Genomic DNA, 25,093 nt, shown 5'->3' with positions numbered 1-25,093 from the left:
CTTTTGCTTCAATTAACTGAGTAAGGAGGCTGGAAAATATAGGCTAGTTGTATCCTGAAGAAACAGAAAATGGGTTTGGTGAAAAGCGAGCCAGTCTCTGCCAAAGAGACCTTGCAGATAAAGTTTGGAGGCTTCAGATCTAATAATATGTGGTGAGGTAAGAGAAAAAAAAAATCAAAGATATGTTCTAAAATTTTAATATGGGAAACTTCAGATGGTTATGAACCTAGGGGAGGCTGGACATATAGAAAGAAAAGCAACATTGGAAAGGGAGGGAAACAAATAAAAAAAATTATAAATTCCATTACAATGTATGATTTTCAAAAGATTTTAGGCCTTCAAAGCAGAAGTATTTAGCATGCATTTGGAAATATAGGAGCTATATTAAATTTAAGATATAACCCAGAGACACAGAATTTTGATTCTTCAAAATATAAATAGTAAGCAGCAGTAAAAGTCATGAGATTGACTTGGGACTACACATAAATAGGAAAACAGAGCTATAGACAGAAAAAGCATTGTGTGTAATATAATATGTATCTGCATTTTTACAAAGAAATAGAAACAAAAGATGATTAAAATTGTCTTTGCCTTAAAAAAGCTCTCAGTTGAGTGGAAATCAAGTTATTGATTACTTGTTGTGTGATAAATATTATGATCCACACAGTCAAAGGCTTTGCCATAGTCAATAAAGCAGAAATAGATGTTTTTCTGGAACTCTCTTGCTTTTTCGATGATCCGGCAGATGTTGGCAATTTGGTGTCTGGTTCCTCTGCCTTTCTAAAACCACCTTGAAAAACTGGAAGTTCACGGTTCACATATTGCTGAAGCTTGGCTTGGAGAATTTTGAGCATTACTTTACTAGCATGTGAGATGAGTGCAATTGTGTGGTAGTTTGAGCATTCTTTGGCATTGCCTTTCTTTGGGCTTGGAATGAAAACGGACCTTTTCCAGTACTGTGGCCACTGCTGAGTTTTCCAAATTTGCTGGCACTTTCACAGCATCATCTTTCAGGATTTGAAATAGCTCAACTGGAATTCTATCACCTCCACCAGCTTTGTTCATAGTGATGCTTTCTAAGGCCCACTTGACTTCACATTCCAGGATGTCTGGCTCTAGGTGAGTGATCACACCATCGTGATTATCTGGGTTGTGAAGATCATTTTTGTACAGTTCTTCTGGGCATTCTTTCTACCTCTTCTTAATATCTTCTGCTTCTGTTAGGTCCATGCCATTTCTGTCCTTTATCAAGCCCATCTTTGCATGAAATGTTTCCTTGGTATCTGCAATTTTCTTGAAGAGATCTCTAGTCTTTCCCATTCTGTTGTTTTCCTCTATTTCTTTGCAATGATTGGTGAGGAAGGCTTTCTTATCTCTTCTAGCTATTCTTTGGAACTCTGCATTCAGATGCATATATCTTTCCTTTTCTCCTTTGCTTTTGGCTTCTCTTCTTTTCACAGCTATTTGTAAAGCCTCCTCAGACAGCCATTTTGCTTTTTTGCATTTCTTTTCCATGGGGATGGTCTTGATCCCTGTCTCCTGTACAATGTCACGAACCTCAGTCCATAGTTCATCAGGCACTCTATCAGATCTAGTCCCTTAAATCCATTTCTCACTTCCACTGTATAACCGTTAGAGATTTGATTTAGGTCATACCTGAATGGTCTAGTGGTTTTCCCTACTTTCTTCAATTTAAGTCTGAATTTGGCAATAAGGAGTTCATGATCTGAGCCACAGTCAGCTCCTGGTCTTTTGTTGACTGTATGGAGCTTCTCCATCTTTGGCTGCAAAGAATATAATCAATCTGATTTTGGTGTTAACCATCTGGTGATGCCCAAAGGTACAGTCTTCTCTTGTGTTGTTGGAAGAGGGTGTTTGCTATGACCAGTGCATTTTCTTGGCAAAACTCTATTAGTCTTTGCCCTGCTTCATTCTGTATTCCAAGGCCAAGTTTGCCTGTTGCTCCAGGTGTTTCTTGACTTCCTACTTTTGCCTTCCAGTCCCCTATAATGAAAAGGACATCTTTTTTGGTGTTAGTTCTAAAAGGTCTTGTAGGTCTTCATAGAACCATTCACTTCAGCTTCTTCAGCATTACTGGTTGGGGCATAGACTTGGATTACTGTGATGTTGAGTGGTTTGCCTTGGAAACGAACAGAGATCATTCTGTCGCTTTTGAAATTGCATCCAAGTACTGCATTTCGGACTCTTTTGTTGACCATGATGGCCACTCCATTTTTTCTGAGGGATTCCTGCCTGCAGTAGTAGATATAATGGTCATCTGAGTTAAATTCACCCATTCCAGTCCATTTTAATTGTCTGATTCCTAGAATGTTGATGTTCACTCTTGCCATCTCTTGTTTGACTACTTCCAATTTGCCTTGATTCATGGGCCTGACATTCCAGGTTCCTATGCAATATTGCTCTTTACAGCATTGGACCTTGCCTTCTATCACCAGTCGCATCCACAACTGGGTATTGTTTTTGCTTTGGCTCCATCCCTTCATTCTTTCTGGAGTTATTTCTCCACTCATCTCCAGTAGCATATTGGGCACCTACTGACCTGGGAAGTTCGTGTTTCAGTATCCTATCATTTTGCCTTCTCATACTGTTCATGGGGTTCTCAAGGCAAGAATACTAAAGTGGTTTGCCATTCCCTTCTCCAGTGGACCATATTCTGTCAGACCTCTCCACTATGACCCTCCTGTCTTGGGTGGCCCCATGGGCATGGCTTAGTTTCATTGAGTTAGACAAGGCTGTGGTCCTAGTGTTATTAGATTGACTAGTTTTCTGTGAGTATGGTTTCAGTTTTCTGCTTTTATTTTTGCTTTATTGACTATGCCAAAGCCTTTGACTGTATGGATCACAATAAACTGTGGGAAATTCTGAAAGAGATGGGAATACCAGACCACCTGCCCTGCCTCTTGAGAAATCTGTATGCAGGTCAGGAAGCAACAGTTAGAACTGGACATGGAACAACAGACTGGTTCCAAATAGGAAAAAGAGTACGTCAAGGCTGTTTATTGTCACTCTGCTTATTTAACTTATATGCAGAGTACATGATGAGAAATGCTGGGCTGGAAGAAGCACAAGCTGGAATCAAGATTGCCAGGAGAAATATCAGTCACCTCGGATATGCTGATGACACCACCCTTATGGCAGAAAGTGAAGAAGAACTAAAAAGCCTCTTGATGAAGGTGAAAGAGGAGAGTGAAAAAGTTGGCTTATAACTGAACATTCAGAAAATGAAGATCATGGCATCTGGTCCCATCACTTCATGGAAAATAGATGGGGAAACAGGTGAAACAGTATCAGACTTTATTTTTTTGGGCTCCAAAATCACTGCAGATGGTGACTGCAGCCATGAAATTAAGACGCTTCCTCCTTGGAAGGAAGGTTATGACCAACCTAGATAGCATATTCAAAAGCAGAAACATTACTTTGCCAACAAAGGTCTGTCTAGTCAAGGTGTGGTTTTTCCGGTGGTCATATATGGATGTGAGAGTTGGACTGTGAAGAAAGCTGAGTGCCGAAGAATTGATGCTTTTGATCTGTGGTGTTGGAGAAGACTCTTGAGAGTCCCTTGGACTGCAAGGAGATCCAACCAGTCCATTCTGAAGGAGATGAGGCCTGGGATTTCTTTGGAAGGAATGATGCTAAAGCTGAAACTCCAGTACTTTGGCCACCTCATACGAACAGTTGACTCATTGGAAAAGACTCTGATGCTGGGAGGGATTGGGGGCAGGAGGAAAAGGGGACGACAGAGGATGAGATGGCTGGATGGCATCACTGACTTGATGGACATGAGTCTGAGTGAACTCCTGGGGTTGGTGATGGACAGGGAGGCCTGGCGTGCTGCGATTCATGGGGTTGCAAAGAGTCGGACACAACTGACTGAACTGAACTGAACTGAAATGTTATGAATGATCTGTAGTATAGAATGGGAGCATATAGGAAGGGTAACAAATATTCAGTAAATATTGAATGAATTATATTCAAATATATGATACAAAATTCTACCATTCATTGATAAAGTGTCTCATAGCTCTTACTTGCATAGTTGACAAATCCTCCTACAACTACACAGAAAAGATTCCTGCCTCCCCTACTATACACTTACCTTTATTAAGTGCATACTCTGTGGAATGCACTAAGTTGCTTTTTATGTTTTTTTTTCATTCAAGTCTTATAACAATGCTATATGACATGGACTATTATTTTTAATTAAGTCCCCAGAAGATATGTATTGTTCTAAATACAGAAGAGAAAAATTGGGTAACAGAGAGATTATCTAATTTGTTATGGAACTCTACATCTGTCATAGTTTTACCACATCACAGTATCCCCCTTTGTTCTTTCTGAAGGATAATTAAAAATACCAATATGACTTGCTCATTAGCTTTCTGCAAATTAACAAGAAAACAGAGAGCTGGTGCCATGGATTTAAATAGACAGTTACGATTTTACAGAAAATTAGGGAAATGCTACTAGGATTTATTAGCAGTCCAGCAAAGAAGCACAATGAATAACTGCTGTTGCAAAATATTTAATTTTTGGAACTTTAGCATAGATTAAGAAAATTAGAGAATTTTAAAAAAGAAACACAAAACCCTGCATATATAACTGATGAGCAGTAAAGAGAAATTTTGAATGGTATTAGCTCTACTGTATAAAGTGAACAATGTCATAATAATAGTGAGACATTTATTTTTCTAGATTGAAAATATTATTGAAAATCTTCTAAAATTTTACAAAGACTTTTCATGTATTTTTATATTGTGCTTTACATTTTAAATTCTAACCATATATTCAGTTCATTTCAGTTCAGTTGCTCAGTCGTGTCCGACTCTTTGCAACCTCATGAATCGCAGCACACCAGGCTTCCCTGTCTATCACCAACTCCCAGAGTTCACTCAAACTCATGTCCATTGAGTCGGTGATGCCATCCAGCCACGTCATCCTCTGTCGTCCCCTTTTCCTCCTGCCCCCAATACCTCCCAGCATCAGAGCCTTTTCCAATGAGTCAACTGTTCGCATAAGGTGGCCAAAGTACTGGAGTTTCAGCTTTAGCATCAATCCTTCCAAAGAAATCCCAGGGCTGATCTCCTTCAGAATGGACTGGTTGCATCTCCTTGCAGTCCAAGGGACTCTCAAGAGTCTTCTCCAACACCACAGTTCAAAAGCATCAATTCTTCGGCAATCAGCTTTCTTCACGGTCCAACTCTCACATCCATACATGACCACTGGAAAAACCATAGCCTTGACTAGACAGACCTTTGTTGGCAAAGTAATGTCTCTGCTTTTCAATATGCTGTCTAGGTTGGTCATAACTTTCCTTCCAAGGAGTAAGCGTCTTTTAATTTCATGGATGCAGTCACCATTTGCAGTGTTTTTGGAGCCCCCCAAAATAAAGTCTGACACTGTTTCCACTGTTTCCCCATCTAATTCTCATGTAGTGATGGGACCAGATGCCATGATCTTAGTTTTCTGAATGTTGAGCTTTAAGCCAACTTTTTCACTCTCCTCTTTCACTTTCATCAAGAGGCTTTTTAGTTCCTCTTCACTTTCTGCCATAAGGATGGTGTCGTCTGCATATCTGAGGTTATTGATATTTCTCCTGGAAATCTTGATATATTACATACACTTAAAATGATTACATACCATTTCTGGATACTTTATAATTGCAGTTACTTAATTATATGTGTCCTTTCTCTAACTCTCTCCTCTGCTCCCTATATAAGTGAAGGCTAACACAACAAAAGTAAATATACAAAATCTTACAGTCTTCTAGAAAGTTATTACAAATATTTAATATTCCTTTTCAATTTATATTTTCTGAATTCTTATAAGAACACAAGTCACCAATATAATGGTGAAACTTTTATTTTGAGAAAAGAAATTGTTTTAATAAAATAAACATGAAATATAATTTAATATATGAAAGCAGGCTATGAAATTGATCAAAGAATACAGTGTCTTAATAAAAGTCAACAGCTGGGACCACAAAAACTATTCAAAGGTTGCCATAGAAGCTGTAAATAGATTACAAATTGCTGAACTCATGATATGAAACAATAAAAGTAATGGCTTTGCAATAATTCCTGCAATAAATTAAGTCAGCTTTCATTGTTCTCTGGATATCTAGATATATAAGGAATCTTTAGGTGTGCCAAGTCAGTGTGATTTAAGTTAAATTATGATCAAGAAGATATACATTTTAATTTTTCTTTATATTTTAGAAGATATATATACAAATCAATCTTGTGACATAGAGCACTTTTTCTTTCACAGTATTATTTCAAAGTCCTTTAACTAAACAATGGCCATAATTCAAAATGACCACAGAATGTGATCTGGCTTCAGTTCACTTTGTCATTCCATCAGGAACCTTAGTGACTAAATTCTTTTTCACAATTGCAGCTTTTGTTCTAGCATCTTGAAGTCTTTCACAAGCTTTCTGAAAGGCAATCATATCATAAACAAACTTTTCTTCACAGTGTCTTTTATGTATTTCTTGAGCCCTAAGAAAAAAGAAAGGTAACAGAATGAGATACTTTTAAACAGCTAAAACCATAACAATCAATCAAACTGTAACTATAATTAGATCTTCAAAATAGATACATACAAATGGGAGAAAAATAAAGCTCCACTTACTGAATAAAATTTTATTATATCATTAAATAATATTCATTTTTGGCTAATATTTCTAAGTTTTCTATTAGCTGTAACTGAGAATTCTTAAAAACACTGGCTTAGATTCCCAAAGTGGCATCTAAACCAGACCCTGCCATGATTTGCAGAATTTTTACTTAAGCCTCACTAAATCCAAGCTCTATCTAGGACGCTATCTGTGGACAGTACTCCACAAATTCACATGTTGAAATACTAACCCACAGTACCTTAGAATGTGACTGTATTTGGAGAAAGGTCTTTTAGAGGTGTCCTTATAAGACTATGAGGGGACATCAATGATACACACACATAAAACAAAGGTTACGTGAGGACACAGTGAGAAGGTAGCCATCTTCAAACCAAGGAGAAAGGCCTCAGGGGAAGCCAAACCTAAAAACATCTTCATCTTGGACTTCTACTCTCCACGACTTGAGAAAACAAATTGCTGTTGCTTAAATAACCTAATATGTGATATTTTGCTATGGTAGCCCTAGCAGACCAATAAAGACTCTTACTATGTTAGAGAAATATGAACCAGATTACTCAGGCAAATCTGAGAAATGCCATCAGCCTTAGGAGAATTATTTCATTAATACTCATTCATTCAAGAGTTATATACTATAATGTTTGACACTATCCCTGCTGCTGCTGCTGCTGCTGCTAAGTCGCTTCAGTCGTGTCCAACTCTGTGCGACCCCATAGACGGCAGCTCACCAGGCTCCCCCGTCCCTGGGATTCTCCAGGCAAGAACACTGGAGTGGATTGCCATTTCCTTCTCCAATGCATGAAAGTGAAAAGTGAAAGTGAAGTTGCTCAGTCGTGTCCGACTCCTAGGGACCCCATTTACTGCAGCCTACCAGGCTCCTCTGTCCACGGGATTTTCCAGGCAAGAGTACTGGAGTGGGGTGCCATTGCCTTCTCCGTACTATCCCTAGATGCTTGAAACAAAGATAAATAAGGTATAATTATGAGACATTTAGAAGGTAAAGAGAAATAAAGGTATATGAATATATCAATGAAATATATATTATTATACATATATTTATATTTAAGTATACTCAGAAACATGGATTTGGGGAGTGGAAGAGAGGCCTAAGTCTAGAAAGTCTGCAACTTATTGACCACATGATTTTGAATGTTACTTAAGTTCTCTCTACCTCATTTTCTTCATCTTTTAAAAGGGAATAATTCAACTCATAGGATTTAGTGAAGGACTAAATGAATTAATGCATTTAAAATCCTGGTGTACCCAACATTTAATAAGGTGTTAACCATGGTATGGTTCTCATTCAGGTCTTGGGGTCCTCTTTCCAAGATTGCTAGTTGTCAGAATTCATTTCCTTCTCATTCTTCCTACATGACTCCTCTCATTTTCAAGTCAGCAATGTTGTGTCAAATCTTCCTTCTACTTTGAGTCTCTTGACTTTCTCTTCTGCTTCCGCATTTAAAGACTCATGAGATATATTGGGCCCACCTGAATAATCCAGAATAATCTTCCTATTTTAAGGTCAAACCTCAATTACAGGTGCAGAGTCCCTTTACCACATAAGGTAGCACATCCACAGTATAGTATTGATGGGGACAAAGCCAGGTTTCCCAAGATGTGCCACTCTGGTACGAGAATTATTTTGAGCTAAAAACCATCTAGGCCCAAAATAATCTCTGAACTTTCCCCTTATTGCCTAAAAGAATTTAAAATTGAGGGTATGTTCCAGGAAGAAGCTGTCATCATAGATAACTACAATAAAGTGTTAGATATTGTAGACAGGGAGGAACCTAGCAAAGCCCATTTGATCAAAATTTAGTCTGCAACTATTGTTTTTGGATGGCCCTGTAAACATTTTTTATCAAACATTAACTCTTTTGGGTCTTCCTGTGAATGACCTTACTTCCTTGAAACCTCAGGCCCCTACCCTCTTCTCCTCAGTCTAGAGTGTGAGTATATATATATATATATATATGTATATATATATATACACACACACACACACACACACATATGAAGATTTCCAAAGACATCAAGGCAAGTTACGGTGTATCTGCCTTGATGTCTTTGGAATTTTTCATGCTTATGTGGATTCCCTTTGTACATGTAACTTGATTTTCTCCTGTCAATCTATCTTATGCTATTTTAATCGCCAGCCAAAAGGAACTAACGGGGAAAGAGGAAATTCCATCTCCTCCCCGAACAGTGGTCATCCTTGGTGGCTCAGATGGTAAAGAATTTGCCTGCAATGCAGGAGACCTGGGATAGGAAGATCCTCTGGAGAAGAGAATAGCTACCCACTCCCGTATCTTATCCTATTCATAGTCCTAGGGATCAGGGCATGGTATCTTCTTGGGGGCCATAATTCTGCCTAGCACAGAGGTCTTGCATTACCCATTTCAAGACTAACTAAGAGCAAAAACAGAGGAATTATAAACAGGAACATAGGAACCATGAAACAATAAATATAGGATATGTAGAATCTTATGGGCTTCCCAGGTGGTGCCAGTGGTAAAGAACCTGCTTGCTAATGCAGGCAACTTAAGAGATGTGGGTTTGACCCCTGGATTGGAAAGATCCCCTGGTGGAGGGCATGGCAACCCATTCCAGTATTCTTGCCTGGAGAATCCTGTGGACAGAGGAGCCAGGTGGGCTACAGTCCATAGGGTTGCAAAGAGTTGTGATACCACTGAAGTGACTTAGGATGCATGCACACAGAATTTTATAGATAGTGCAAGAGAAAGTGAAACAAATTCAAGCTTGAAGGATTAAAATTCCTTTGGGATAAAGTGAGTGACTTGCTGCGGAGGAAAGGTCAGAGGTGGCATTTGCAGAGGAAGCTCTATAGCTGATGAAGTTTGAAATCTTTTGTAGGTAATGAGAGAAAGAGCAAGCACTTGAGAGAACTGCTAAAGTTGGAGGCCACAGAATTGAAATCAGCATAAATTTACAAGTCACTGATGCCTTCCAGCCATTTTTACCTGAATACAAAAACCGAAGAGACATAACTGGACTGTTCCAATGTACGGGCTGAGGTGGTTAGCATGGTGGAGGCAATGAAAGGAAAGGACATCAGAGACACTGATGAAATGGGAAAAAGAATTCAATGTAATATTCCAGGAAGCTACATTAGAAAGTCTATAAGAAGGGCTATTTGAGGAGTGAGTGTCATAATATATTTGAAGAATACATGTGGGGAAAGGAAAGGAAAAAAAGAATTGAAAATATAAAAGATTTTAGTCATAAATAAATATACAGTAATTTAAAATTTAAGAGGTGGGGCAGTTCCAAGAGATAAGGGGGCACTTGTATGATTGTGGAAATGAGTTAAAAGGCTGTTGGGATTCAAAAATGTTTAGGTTAGGCAATTAAGAGAACTGTTCTTATGAATTCCAAAGTTAACTGTGACAAAGGCAGAAGCTAGATAAAGGAAAGCTTCATGCATCAACATAGAAAGACTACAGGGAATGACAGGAGGTCAACTGATGACAAAAATTAAGGACAAGAAGAAGATGATGTAACTGGATAACTACCTTAGGTGCCAGATCTTCCAAGCTAAATGATACTCTACTCTAAAATGAGTACAAAATCTGCCCTGAGCAGTGTCATCACTTTTTTTAGAGTAGGGACAAGAATATTTGGGGAAACTTACGACCAGGCTTTTACCTGATATAAAACTCCTTTCATTTTAAAGACTCTTTTAAATTCATTCTTAAACACTCCTGTGGGTATTTTATCAACTTCCTAAACTAGAGCTTTGCAGTTCCCCTTTCTTCATTCATTTTTACTCATTCCAGAACAGGATCATGAAGCTATATTCTCAGTAATGACTTTGCTAGCTATTGAGATTCATTAGAATGCTTTTAGTGGTGTTTGATACATTAATGAAGACTCAACTGGCCAAAAAAAAAAGTGAAAAACTTCTGAAGTCGTTACACAGATTTTACTTATTTGAGTCACAGCTTTTTTCTGCACACTGATACTCAATCTTTATTTGAAAATGTTTATAATAAGACTCATAATGCCTTTTAGGAAACATTACTGACATAATCAGAACATTGCATTATTCCTGTGTGCTTTCAAGGATATCTTTGCAGCAGCTTACAAGAAGAGATAATTCAGTTAATACACATCAGGAAGCTTACTTGACTCTGTATCTTCTACAAATTAATGCTGGCCAGATATTCAATTTTATGTAATAAAATTAAGTTGATTAAATTTTCTTTAACACTGATTTGTGCTAGACTTGTATTTTGATATAAGAGACCAGCTTTCATTCTCTTTTCATTCGTTCCTCCAAAATATATTTTCTATTAAATTATAAAAATTTGTCTCCAAATCTTTCTCCCCCTCCCCAACATGGTATACATTAAGGAAAATATTTGTAAAATTTGGAGGAGAAAATATAAAATATTTTTCATACTTAAAAAGATATAAAGTACCTCAGTAAATAGTTATAAATTTGCTTATAACTAGGAAAAGACAAAGCTAGTGGAGGTGATGGAATTCCAGTTGAGCTATTTCAAATCCTGAAAGATGATGGTGTCAAAATGCTGCACTCAATATGCCAGCAAATTTGGAAAACTCAGCAGTGGCCACAGGACTGGAAAAGGTCAGTTTTCATTCCAATCCCTAAGAAAGACAACGTCAAAGAATGCTCAAACTACCATACAATTGCACTCATCTCATACGCTAGTAAAGTAATGCTCAAAATTCTCCAAGCCAGGATTCAGCAATACGTGAACCAAGAACTTCCAAATGTTCAAGCTGGTTTTAGAAAAGGCAGAGGAACCAGAGATCAAATTGCCAAAATCTGCTGGATCATGGAAAAAGCAAGAGAGTTCCAAAAAAACATCTATTTCTGCTTTAATGACTATGACAAAGCCTTTGACTGTGTGGATCACAATAAACTGTGGGAAATTCTGAAAGAGATGGGAATACCAGATCACCTGACCTGCCTCCTGAGAAACCTATATGCAGGTCAGGAAGCAACAGTTAGAACTGGACATCAAACAACAGACTGGTTCCAAATAGAAAAGGAGTATGTCAAGGCTGTATATTGCCACCCTGTTTATTTAACCTATATGCAGAGTACATCATGAGATACGCTGGACTGGAAGAAGCACAAGCTGGAATCAAGATTGCCGGGAGAAATATCAATAACCTCAGATATGCACATGACACTACCCTTATGGCAGAAAGTGAAGAGGAACTAAAAAGCCTCTTGATGAAGGTGAAAGTGGAGAGTGAAAAAGTTGGCTTAAAGCTCAACATTCAGAAAACGAAGATCACAGCATCTGGTCCCATCACTTCATGGGAAATGGATGGTGAAACAGTGGAAACAGTGTCAGACTTTATTTTTGGGGGCTCCACAATTACTGCAGATGGTGACTGCCGCCATGAAATTAAAAGATGCATACTTCTAGGAAGGAAAGTTATGAGCAACCTAGATAGCATATTAAAAAGCAGAGACATTACTTTGCCAACAATGGTCTGTCTAGTCAAGGCTATAGTTTTTCCCGTGGTCATGTATGGATGTGAGAGTTGGACTGTTTAGAAAGCTGAGTGCCGAAGAATTGATGCTTTTGAACTGTGGTGGTTGGAGAAGACTCTTGAGAGTCCCTTGGACTGCAAGGGGCTCCAACCAGTCCATTCTAAAGGAGATCAGTCCTGGGTGTTCATTGGAAGGACCGATGCTAAAGCTGAAACTCTAATACTTTGGCCACCTCATGTGAAGAGTTGACTCATTGGAAAAGACCCTGATGCTGGGAGGGATTATGAGCAGGAGGAGAAGGGGACAACAGAGAATGAGATGGCTGGATGGCATCACCGACTCGATGGACATGAGTTTGCATAAACTCTGGGAGTTGGTGATGGACAGGGAGGCCTGGCATATTGCGATTCATGGGGTTGCAAAAAGTCAGACATGACTGAGCAACTGAACTGAACTGAGGAAAAGACAAATGCTTTCTGTTTATTTTATACTTCTTTGTAGTACAGACGACTTTTGAAAACAATAGCATTTAAAAATGTAAATGAAATAAGCAGTTATGCAGGAGACTTGGGAGTTTGATCTCTGGGTCAAGAAGTTCTCCTGGAGAAGAAAATGGCGACTCACTCCAGTGTTCTTGCCTGCAGAATACCATGGAGAGAAGAGTCTGGCGGGCTATAGTCCATGGAGTCGCAAGGAGTCAGACATGACTGAGGGACTAACACTTTCACTTTTCACTTTCATGATCTTTATGTATTTCTAGATAAGCCTTAAACATATGTATTCATGGTTTGACCACTTAAAATATCACCAGGATAAAAATGGCTGACAAGACTCAATCTAATATCAGAAAAAAAAGATGAACAATCCTGTGTGAAGAATATACAAGGGTAAGAAAGGGTAAAAAAATCACTGGGGTCCTGTCTCGTGTACCCTTTAGTATTATGTGTCTTTCCATCTCTTTGAGCTTTCCTACAACTCTAAGTTGAGGAAGAGGTGGATGACCAAAGCTCTAGAAACTTGATGGAGAAGACAATGACTGAGATCTGTCAACCTTACCTTTTTTCACTGTGCTTTTCCTGGTAACTTCTCATAATTGGTTCTCTGTCCCCAATATCTCCTTTTATATTTAGCTGAAGATGATATTTATGGTGATGGCTTCAGCTATTGGGGGGTACTCAGTTTTCCTGGGTCTCTCCCATGTATAGATGTTATTAAACTTCTGTTTGATTTTCTCCATTACTCTTATATCAATTTAATTCTTAAACCAGCCAGGAGAACCTAGAAGGCAGAGGCAAATTTCCTCCTCCCTGACAACTTGAAAGCTACTATTATATAAAAACTGTACCTACCTAATTTCCTTCATTTGTTTAAGTAAATCCCTTTGGTACTTTTCAGTTGCCAGTTTTTGCTGAACAATCAGACTTTTCTCTTTCAAGGCAGCCTGCTTATTCTTCAATCTGTCAATTGCAATCATTCCTTTGGTCAAAAGAGTGCGCTCATTATTTAGGTTCTGAATTAATAAGCGGTCTTTAGCCTTTTGTTTTTTTTCTTCCAGGAACTGAGCTCTTCTCTCTTTAACTTTCTCAAGGTAGCTGGATCTATCCTGATAAAGTTGTTGTAAACCATCCTGAATTATCTCATCATCTCTTGCAGTCAGTTTATGTGTAGCATATATTTTATTATTTAAATTTTCTCTAATATTTATTCTACTTCGTTCTTGGGCCATTTGTGCCATGCTTACAGCTGTTACTTTATTTTTACTGCTTTCCTGCTTCTTTTGTTCTGAGAAATATTTATCAACATCACAAAGTGGTTGGAGTTTCATACCAGCTCTGTGTGTTGCCAAAAACTCTCTTCTTATTTTCTTTCCCATCAGCTTGTCTTTTATTTTAACTACTGGCTTTTGATGAGCAGGAGAAAATGGCTGGGCATACGTAGGAAAATAATCTTGTTCTTTTGCTCTCAATAGTGCAGCATATCTCAATGAATCTAAAGTATGTATGGGTAGTTTGAACACTGATATCCTAAAACTGACATCCAATTCTTCATCCTCAGTTTCATCTTCAGACTCTTTCTGACCTACATCACACAACAGACAAATATAATCCATTACACAAGTGTTAAGCACAGTTTATTTTCTGTCCCAAATGTTTTGAAAGCTACATTAATAAAGTTGAAAAGAACCTACTATTTACCTTATTAAGAAACATTTTCCCAACTGATATTCCTTTTCAGTTTGTGATTTAATCATGATTTTGGAGAGAAAAATCACTATTGGAACATTTTAACAAAGAAATACAGAGATTACTGTATTTCCTTTATTATTTCTCACAATTATTAAACTTGCTCTGACTCAGTAGCAGCATTTTATCTTATACTAAGTATGTAATTATACATATCATTTTTACATATAGTTATTATTATCTTGGGATTCCCTGGTAGCTCAGTAGTACAAGAATCCACCTGCAATGCAGGAGATGTGGGTTCAATCCCTGGGTCGGAAAGACCCACTGGAGAAGAAAATGGCAACCCATTCTAGTATTCTTGCCTAGAGAATTCCATAGACAAAGGAATATGGCAGGCTGCCATCTGTGGGATTACACAAAGTCAGATGCGATTTAGCAACCAAACAACAATAATTATTATCTCACATTTGTAAAAGACTTTGTAATTCATTTTACCTTATTTTTCTTAACTCTAGTGAAAACTAATAGCTGCCATCAAAATTGTTTTTCTCTTCATTGAACACGCAAAGAAACAAAATCTCTCAGCTTCCTCTATTCTTATGTGTGGCCATGAGATTAAGTCTTCTCCAGGACAGTGTGCATAAAAGTTATATGGGTAATATCTGGACCAAGGCTATTAAGACACAAATGTGCTTCTTCTGTATTTTCTTTCTACTTCTGACCCCACTGCACAGAGATGAGGATAAAGTGCTAGAAGATGGTAGATCAACGGACTCTGGCTCCCTGAATACCTGATTTTTCAAAAAAGTACTCAGTGACCAGGATTATCCAACTTGGACTCTTATGGAAGCCAGAAATAAAAGGTAATTATGTTTGATCAACATACATTTCTAGGTTTATTTTTTTATCATAGCCAATCCATCCAATATATCAATCTAAATGAATCACATTATTGTTCATTATTTATTTTCTGACAAGCCGGTGGATGAAGTGAGGCTCAGGTAGCAAATATAGGTGAAAAAATGCTGATTAATCTTCAGAAAAAATGTTTCCCATAGTTGATTGATTATTGCTCTCTATTAAAACTGCATCGCTGCTTACTCTCATCTATGAGGGTTCTATCTTTTCTAATCTTTTAATCTTCTAATGGAAGATTCTCTTAAAGTTTCATATGTCATAATGCCAAATTTTATGGTGGAGCATTTATGGAAGTTAAGGTGGCCATGAAGAATGGCAGAGCCTGTGGGCTAGTCAGGCAGTAGGAAAGAAGTGGACAGGAAGGATTATCACTAAAGGCCTCAGGAATATTAACATTAGAAAAGGAAGCAGATTCTAGAGCTAGCAAGTGGAAAAAGTAACCCACCAGGATACAAAGCCAAAGTGTCCAGAAATAAGTATTAAGGGTTGAGTCCATAGCAAGGCACTAGAGACTCAGAGGGATGAAAGCCAGAATTTCAAGTCTAGAGCAAGCAGGGTATGGTCTGGAATGACTACCTAGAAAAGGCACTTGTACGCATAAATTTAATTTTATGCGGATAGCTTGACATGAGAAAGGTGGCCAAGAATTAAAGGTCAGGGCTAGAAAACACAATGTTCCTAAAGGTTCTGGTTGCCAATTCTGATTTGTGTGTGGTGGAGTTTTCCCATACTCCCAAGCAATACTCTGACACCAGCTGGGTGTCCTACAATTCAACTTAATTCTAGCACTATCTACTTAGAGATAGGATCAGATCCCACAGGTTATGAGCTCAGTCCTACCAGGCTGTATTCCCCCTTCTGGACACCAATCGCAAGTCTATCACAGGAGAGAAAGGGGCAGGGAACAATCTTTAAAAGAATGACATAGCTCATGAGGAAACATAAAAACTGGTTAGAACCTACTAGGCCCAAGATGGCTGAAGATTCAACTTCTAGCAGACCTTGAGCCTCATTATACCTTCACTGTAATACATCATTAAGCTAAATGACACTCCTGTAGGCACCATGACAGCTCTGAGGCTGATCATAAAAGCCCAAAAAGTGAGTGGTGGCCCAATTTCTGGAAATTTCCTCCCCTTCCCCCAAATAGTTGTATTAATCCTCTCACTTCTAGCCTATGAAATTGTGTGTGTGTGTGTTAGTGGCTCAGTCATGTGTGAATCTTTGTGACTCCATGAACCATAGTCTGCCAGGCTCCTCTGTCCTTGGAATTTTCCAGGAAGCATACTGGAGTGCGATCTTCCTGACCCAGGGATTGAACCCAAGTCTCCTGCATTGCAGGTAGATACTTTACTGTCTGAGCCACCAAGGATTTACTAAGTGTAGGCAAGTTATTTACTTCTTTGGACTTTAGTATGATAACTGTGAATGGATATAATAATACCTAATTTATAGGGTTCCCAATTTATAGGGTTCTAACTGGATTAAATGAGTTAAGATAAAGAAGGCCAACAAGGTATATATAATTATTAGAACAATGCCTGACAAAGAGTAAGAACAATGTTAGGGTGGTTTTTTTGTTGTTGTTATATTTTATATGGAAAACAAGGAGTTTATCTTATCTCTTTGATTCCATCAATGGTATTATGTTCAAATAGCCATATAATTTAGTAATGAATAGGGAAAAGACAGCAAGGTACTTTTTCACACCCCTCAACATCCACTGGACACTTAACATAGAAAGCACAGGAAAACCTTCTTTGTATATGTATTTTATTTCAAGACTGTATAATTCATCTCACTCATTATAGGAAAAATATTAATAGAAGTCAAGTGATAAAAGTGCTCTCATGTTTCCATAACCAAATATATAAACTTGTCTGTATATTCATGCATCTTCTTCTACCCTGAAATTCTTCACACATGCTTTGGACCGATCCCCCAGTAGCTTTGCTTCTATGATTATATTAGCTTTCTCCTTTATCATTCCTCTCTACTGGATCATTCACAGCCATGTTTAAACAACCATAACCACCTCTATCACCATCAATGCAAAAACCACAAATGACCCTCATGGCCCTCTAGTTACCATTCCATTTTTCCTATTCAATTTTAGAATGAAAACTATTGAGAAAGTTGTCTCCCTGTACTATGTTGTTGTATTCACCTTTTAGTAACTCGTCAATTTACCATTTTCATTTATATATGGATTTTAACTCTACTGTTCTCACCCACTTGTTGAAGCTCTCCCTAACAAAAGCTTCTGTGGTGGTAAGTATAAAGGACACCGTTTTTTTCTGTTCTAATCTTTATTGAACTTTCAATGGCATTTAACAGAGTTGATCACTTGTCCTTTTTGAAAAACATTTTTTCATATTTCATGATTTCTAGATTCTCTAAAACTCTCCTGGTATCATGAAGATATCTTGTCCTCCCTTATATTGTCTAAAGCTCTCATAAGGCAATGGCATCCCACTCCAGTACTCTTGCCTGGAAAATCCCGTGGACAGAGGAGCCTGGAAGGCTGCAGTCCATGGGGTCACTGAGGGTCAGACACGACTGAGCGACTTCACTTTCACTTTTCACTTTCATGCATTGGAGAAGGAAATGGCAACCCACTCCAGTGTTCTTGCCTGGAGAATCCCAGGGACGGGGGAGGCTGGTGGGCTGCCGTCTATGGGGTCACACAGAGTCGGACACGACTGAAGTGACTTAGCAGCAGCAGCAGCAGTTTTGTTTGCAGACTCTTACTTTTCATCAAATTTCTGGAGTGGTTGAAGATTTAATACTATGTCCCCTTCCAATCTCCACTTTCTATGCTGGAGTGAATCACTCATGGCCTTAAATATCAGCTTCTATGCTGAGAACTCTCAATTTTATCATTTCAAGTTGAAAGTCTTATATGTATTTTTCAAACTTGGCACATTCAAAACACATTCAAAAGATCTCATTTGCTACCAGTAATCAATTGCCTCTAAAAATTAACCCTCCCTATCTCAACAAATAATACCTAATAGCTTATTTAGTTTTATCAATCAGTCTTATAGATTTTATCTCAAAAATATAGCTCAAATTAACTGATTTTTTGCTTCATTTCCTTGCTATCACCCTACTTCAGGTTTTTATTAACTCTTACTTTGACTATTTGCAAGGTCTTCTTAAGTAGTCTCTGCATTTTTCAACATACATCCCACACAGTGATCAAGCCAGAGAAATCTCTTAAAATTGTGGGTTTAAAGATCTATGACTTACGTATGTCTTCATGATAAAATTCAAGTTCCTTGCCATAGCCTACAAAACCTTGCATGATTTTATACTTGTTTTCTCACCCAATATAATCTTCCAACTATTTCTAACATGCATTTCTAACTGCTATAGGCAAGACATGAATGATTTGTGGAATTTTTTCCAGGCACAGTTTTTGAGTGCCAGAACTATAAAAGAGAAAACAAGATCAGGTCCTTTGACTATAGTTTTACAAATAAAAAGTTCAATTTGACTTAGTTAAATAAATATGTGGGTACTATGATTCAGGGTCTTGAAAAAATGAAAATAATGCTGACTCTCAGGAATTCTACAGTATAAGAAAAAATTGTAAGTCTGGCGGGTAAGGCAAATATATAAATGAGACAACTTCTAAGGATTCTTGCATGTGTTAAAACAAAAGTATACACAGGAGCCTAATAATCACTGAAGAAAGACATTTGGGTAAGGTAGGTGGTTGTCAGCAAAAATGTTCTGGAGAAAGTAACAGTTTACTCTTAAGGAAAGACATTATTTTATATTTGTATTATTATAAAGCTCATGTTTTGGGTATGTTGGAAAATATAATGAACTTGCAAAATGTATAGGTAAGAGAATAGGAAACAAGGCATTCCCAGGAAAAAATAATTTCATAATCAAAGATGCAGACGTTAAAAAAAGAAATGTGAAATTTGCTTTTACAAAATATAAGGTCAGCAGCTTTTATCAGAAGTTAGTTGCTAGAAATGTCCAGTAAGCAAGAAGGTACGTGAACAAAATCTAAATGCTGAAAGATAGGGAGATAAACATTTGGGAATCAATAGCACAGAGATTTTTATGTATAACTATGAACATAATCTGAAACTCTAATACTTTGGCCACCTCATGCGGAGAGTTGATTCACTGGAAAAGTCTCTGATGCTGGGAGTGATTGGGGGCAGGAGAAGAAGGGGACGACAGAGGATGAGATGGTTGGATGGCATCACCAACTCGATGGACATGAGTTTGAGTGACCTCCGGGAGTTGGTGATGGACAGGGAGGCCTGGCGTGCTACGATTCATGGGGTCGCAAAGAGTCGGACACGACTGAGCAACTGAACTAACTAACTAACTAATGAACATAGAGCCAGACATCCTGAAATGTGAAGTCAAGTGGGCCTTAGAAAGCATCACTACGATCAAAGCTAGTGGAGGTGATAGAATTCCAGTTGAGCTAATTCAAATCCTGAAAGATGATGCTGTGAAAGTGCTGCACTCAATATGCCAGCAAATTTGGAAAACTAAGCAGTGGCCACAGGACTGGAAAAGGTCAGTTTTCATTCCAATCCCAAAGAAAGGCAATGCCAAAGAATGCTCAAACTACTGCACAATTGCACTCATCTCACATGCTAGTAAAGTAATGCTCAAAATTCTCCAAGCCAAGCTTCAGCAATATGTGAACCATGAACTTCCTGATGTTCAAGCTAGTTTTAGAAAAGGCAGAGGAACCAGAGATCAAATTGCCAACATCCCCTGGATCATGGAAAAAGCAAGAGAGTTCCAGGAAAACATCTATTTCTGCTTTATTGACTATGCCAAAGCCTTTGACTGTGTGGATCACAATATAATGTGGGAAATTCTGAAAGAGATGGGAATACCAGACCACCTGACCTGCACTTGAGAAACCTGTATGCAGCTCAGGAAGCAACAGTTAGAACTGGACATGGAACAACAGACTGGTTCCAAATAGGAAAGGGAGTATGTCAAGGCTGTATATTGTCACCCTGTTTATTTAACTTATATGCAGAGTACATCATGAGAAACCCTGGACTGGAAGAAACACAAGCTGGAATCAAGATTGCCAGGAGAAATATCAATAACCTCAGATATGCATATGACACCACCCTTATGGCAGAAAGTGAAGAGGAACTAAAAGGCCTCTTGATGAAAGTGAAAGTGGAGAGTGAAAAAGTTGGCTTAAAGCTCAACATTCAGAAAACGAAGATCATGGCATCCAGTCCCGTCACTACATGAGAATTAGATGGGGAAACAGTGGAAACAGTGTCAGACTTTATTTTTTGGGCTCCAAAATCACTGCAGATGGTGACTGCAGCCATGAAATTAAAAGATGCTTACTCCTTGGAAGGAAAGCTATGTCCAACCTAGATAGCATATTGAAAAGCAGAGACATTACTTTAACAAAGGTCCATCTAGTCAAGGCTATGGTTTTTCCTGTGGTCATGTATGGATGTGAGAGTTGGACTGTAAAGAAGACTGAGCGCCGAAGAATTGATGCTTTTGAACTGTGTTGTTGGAGAAGACTCTTGAGAGTCCCTTGGACTGCAAGGAGATCCAACCAGTCCATTCTGAAGGAGATCAGCCCTGGGATTTCTTTGGAAGGATTGATGCTAAAGCTGAAACTCCAGTACTTTGGCCACCTCATGTGAAGAGCTGACTTATTGGAAAAGACTCTGATGCTGGGAGGGATTGGGGGCAGGAGGAGAAGGGGACGACAGAGGATGATATGGCTGGATGGCATCACTGACTTGATGGACATGAGTCTGAGTGAACTCCTGGGGTTGGTGATGGACAGGGAGGCCTGGCGTGCTGCGATTCATGGGGTTGCAAAGAGTCGGACATGACTGAACGACTAAACTGAACTGAATGAACATAATCAAGGGAAGACAAGAGAGCTATAGATAGAATCTTGGCAAATCAATAATGATCAAGTATATACTAGGTAAACCAAAAATTAAGGAGGAAAAATGTTTCCCAGACTCTTTGTATGTAAGTCTTAAAGAAATCACTATATGTAAAGGAAACTGGTATATGTATGCACCCTGGTTTGCCATGGATAGTCCCACTTTATGCCTACCATCCTAGTGAAGGTTAGCTTCAGAAGTGACGTAGTTTGGAAAAAAATATATGATCACCCTCGCTACATGGATACGGCCCAATGATAGACAAGAAGGAGGCGAGTAACACTGTATGATCTTCATTGTTTAAGTTAAATACAGATCTTAGTACAATGCCTAGGACTTAGTAGAAATACAATAAATATTTTTGTTAAAACTTAGGTTAAGAAACCCCTGAGGCTTCAAGAAAGTTACAACCATGCCTATTTTGTTTACCAATTTATACTAAGCACTTTAAAGAATGTCTGGTCCAATTTTTCAATAAATATGTGTCTACTCTTTTTTCTAGGGACAGGCCAGCTCGACACTCTCCAGTTTGGTTTGAAGGCTACTGATGATAAATTTGCACTTACTTCTTACTGCATTTTCCTTTCAGTATTCCCCATATCTCTCATTATTCCCTTTAAAAAACCTACACTTAAAAAGTTACAACTTCTGAACAGGACTTAGACACTTCTTATCTTCATCTCCTGCTATTTCCAATATTTTAAAAGACCCCATGTGAGTCAACACCTATAAAAAGATTGTATCTTGTGTAACATAAATGCAATCATCTATTGAGCCCTTACTATGTGCACATGCTGGGCTTACTTTCTTATGCAATATTTTTACCATTTACATTTATTACTTCATGAGATAGATATTACTGACCAGTAATCATAAGAATATGTTAATGTTTACTGAATCATTACTATATATCAAACTGCTTTGAGTCCTTTAAACAAATTATCTCATTTACCAATATGAGGTAAGTTCAGTTCAGTTGCTCAGTCATGTCTGACTCTTTGCGACCCCATGGATTGCAGCACGCGACGCCTCCCTGTCCATCACCAACTCACGGAGACTACTCAAACTCATGTCCATTGAGTCGGTGATGCCATCCAACCATCTCATCTTCTGTTGTCCCCTTCTTTCACCTTCCATCTTTCCCAGCATCAGGGTCTTTTCAAATGAGTCAGCTTTTCGCATCAGGGGGCCAAAATATTGGAGTTTCAGCTTCAACATCAGTCCTTCCACTGACTATTCAGGACTGATTTCCTTTATGAGAGACATGTTCGATCTCCTTGCAGTCCAAGGGACTCTCAAGACTCTTCTCCAACACCATAGTTCAAAAGCATCAATTCTTCGGTGCTCAGTCTTCTTCACGGTCCAACTTTCACATTCTGGAAAAACCATAGCCTTGACTAGGTGGACCTTTGTTGGCAAAGTAATGTCTCTGCTTTTTAATATGCTGTCTAGGTTGCTTGTAACTTTTCTTCCAAGGAGTAAGCATTTCTTTATTTCATGGCTGCAATCGATATCTGTAGTGATTCTGGAGCCCCCCACCCAAAAAAAAAAAGAAAAAGTCTGTCACTCTTTCCACTACTTCCCCATCTATTTGCTATGAAGTGATGGGACCGGATGCCATGATCTTCATTTTCTGAATGTTGAGCTTTAAGCCAGCCTTTTCACTCTCCTTTCTCTACATAGAAAACCCTAAAGACTACACTAGAAAATCACTAGAACTAATCAATGATTATAGTAAAGTTGCAGGATATAAAATCATCACACAGAAATCCCTTGCATTCCTATACACTAATAATGAGAAAACTGAAAGAGAAATTAAGGAAACAATTCCATTCACCATTGCAACGGAAAGACTAAAATACTTAGGAATATATCTACCTAAAGAAACTAAAGACCTATATATAGAAAACTATAAAACACTGGTGAAAGAAATCAAAGAGGACACTAATAGATGGAGAAATATACCATGTTCATGGATTGGAAGAATCAATATAGTGAAAATGAGTATACTACCCAAAGCAATTTATAGGTTCAATGCAATCCCTATCAAGCTACTAACGGTTTCTTCACAGAGCTAGAACAAACAATTTCACAATTTGTATGGAAATACAAAAAACCTCAAATAGCCAAAGCGATCTTGAGAAAGAAGAATGGAACTGGAGGAATCAACCTACCTGACTTCAGGCTCTATTACAAAGCCACAGTTATCAAGACAGTATGGTACTGGCACAAAGACAGAAATATTGATCAATGGAACAAAATAGAAAGCCCAGAGATACATCCATGCACATATGGACACCTTATCTTTGACAAAGGAGGCAAGAATATACAATGGATTAAAGACAATCTCTTTAACAAGTGGTGCTTTGAAAACTGGTCAACAACTTGTAAAAGAATGAAACCAGAACACTTTCTGACACCATACACAAAAATAAACTCAAAATGGATTAAAGATCTCAATGTAAGACCAGAAACTATAAAACTCCTAGAGGAGAACATAGGCAAAACACTCTCCGTCATACATCACAGCAGGATCCTCTATGACCCACCTCCCAGAATATTGGAAATAAAAGCAAAAATAAACAAATGGGACATAATTAACCTTAAAAGCTTCTGCACAACAAAGGAAACTATTAGCAAGGTGAAAAGGCAGCCTTCAGAATGGGAGAAAATAATAGCAAATGAAGCAACTGACAAACAACTAATCTCAAAAATATACAAGCAACTCCTACAGCTCAACTCCAGAAAAATAAATGACCCAATCAAAAAATGGGCCAAAGATCTAGACATTTCTCCAAAGAAGACATACAGATGGCTAACAAACACATGAAAAGATGCTCAACATCACTCATTATCAGAGAAATGCAAATCGAAACCACTATGAGGTACCATTTCACGCCAGTCAGAATGGCTGCGATCCAAAAGTCTACCAGCAATAAATGCTGGAGAGGGTGTGGAGAAAAGGGAACCCTCTTACACTGTTGGTGGGAATGCAAACTAGTACAGCCACTATGGAGAACAGTGTGGAGATTCCTTAAAAAACTGGAAATAGAACTGCCTTATGATCCAGCAATCCCACTGCTGGGCATACACACTGAGGAAACCAGAAGGGAAAGAGACACGTGTACCCCAATGTTCATCACAGCACTGTTTATAATAGCCAGGACATGGAAGCAACCTAGATGCCCACCAGCAGATGAATGGATAAGAAAGTAGTGGTACATATACACAATGGAGTATTACTCAGCCATTAAAAAGAATACATTTGAATCAGTTCTAATGAGACGGATGAAACTGGAACCTATTATACAGAGTGAAGTAAGCCAGAAAGAAAAACACCAATACAGTATACTAACGCATATATATGGAATTTAAAAAGATGGTAACAATAACCCTGTGTACGAGACAGCAAAAGAGACACTGATGTATAGATCAGTCTTATGGACTCTGTGGGAGAGGGAGAGGGTGGGGAGATTTGGGAGAATAGCATTGAAACATGTATAATATCATGTATGAAGCGAGTTACCAGTCCAGGTTCGATGCACGATACTGGATGCTTGGGGCTGGTGCACTGGGACGACCCAGAGGGAGGGTATAGGGAGGGAGGAGGGAGGAGGGTTCAGGATGGGGAACACAGGTATACCTGTGGTGGATTCATTTCAATATTTGCCAAAACTAATACAATATTGTAAAGTTTAAAAAAAAAAAAAGAGGCTCTTTAGTTCTTCTTCACTTTCTGCCATAAAGGTGGTGTCATCTGCATATCTGAGGTTATTGATATTTATCCCAGCAATCTTGATTCCAGCTTGTGTTTCCTCCATCCCAGCATTTCTCATGATGTTCTCTGCATATAAGTTAAATAAGCAGGGTGACAAAAAACAGCCTTGATGTACTCCTTTTCCTATTTGGAACCAGT

At 38.3% G+C, this 25,093-nt stretch overlaps 1 protein-coding gene across 8 annotated transcripts in view; it reads right to left on the bottom strand.

The window, feature by feature from the left end:
• Window positions 1-6,208: 6,208 nt before the first annotated feature.
• Window positions 6,209-25,093, bottom strand: part of LRRIQ3 (leucine rich repeats and IQ motif containing 3) — a 209,432-nt gene continuing 190,547 nt past the window's right edge. For all 8 annotated transcript variants that reach the window (XM_059884571.1, XM_059884568.1, XM_059884569.1 and 5 more), the window contains 2 exons: window positions 13,499-14,228; window positions 6,209-6,518 (listed from right to left, as the gene is read on the bottom strand). In XM_059884571.1, the coding sequence (XP_059740554.1) occupies window positions 6,362-6,518; window positions 13,499-14,228 (887 nt within the window). In that variant the 3' untranslated portion in view covers window positions 6,209-6,361. The remainder of the gene's footprint in view (window positions 6,519-13,498; window positions 14,229-25,093) is intronic.

This window comes from Bos taurus, chromosome 3, assembly GCF_002263795.3.
Source record: "Bos taurus isolate L1 Dominette 01449 registration number 42190680 breed Hereford chromosome 3, ARS-UCD2.0, whole genome shotgun sequence".
Classification (NCBI taxonomy): Eukaryota; Metazoa; Chordata; class Mammalia; order Artiodactyla; family Bovidae; genus Bos; species Bos taurus.
Note: the sequence above shows the minus strand (reverse complement) of the source record. Positions and strands in the feature narration are given on the sequence as shown.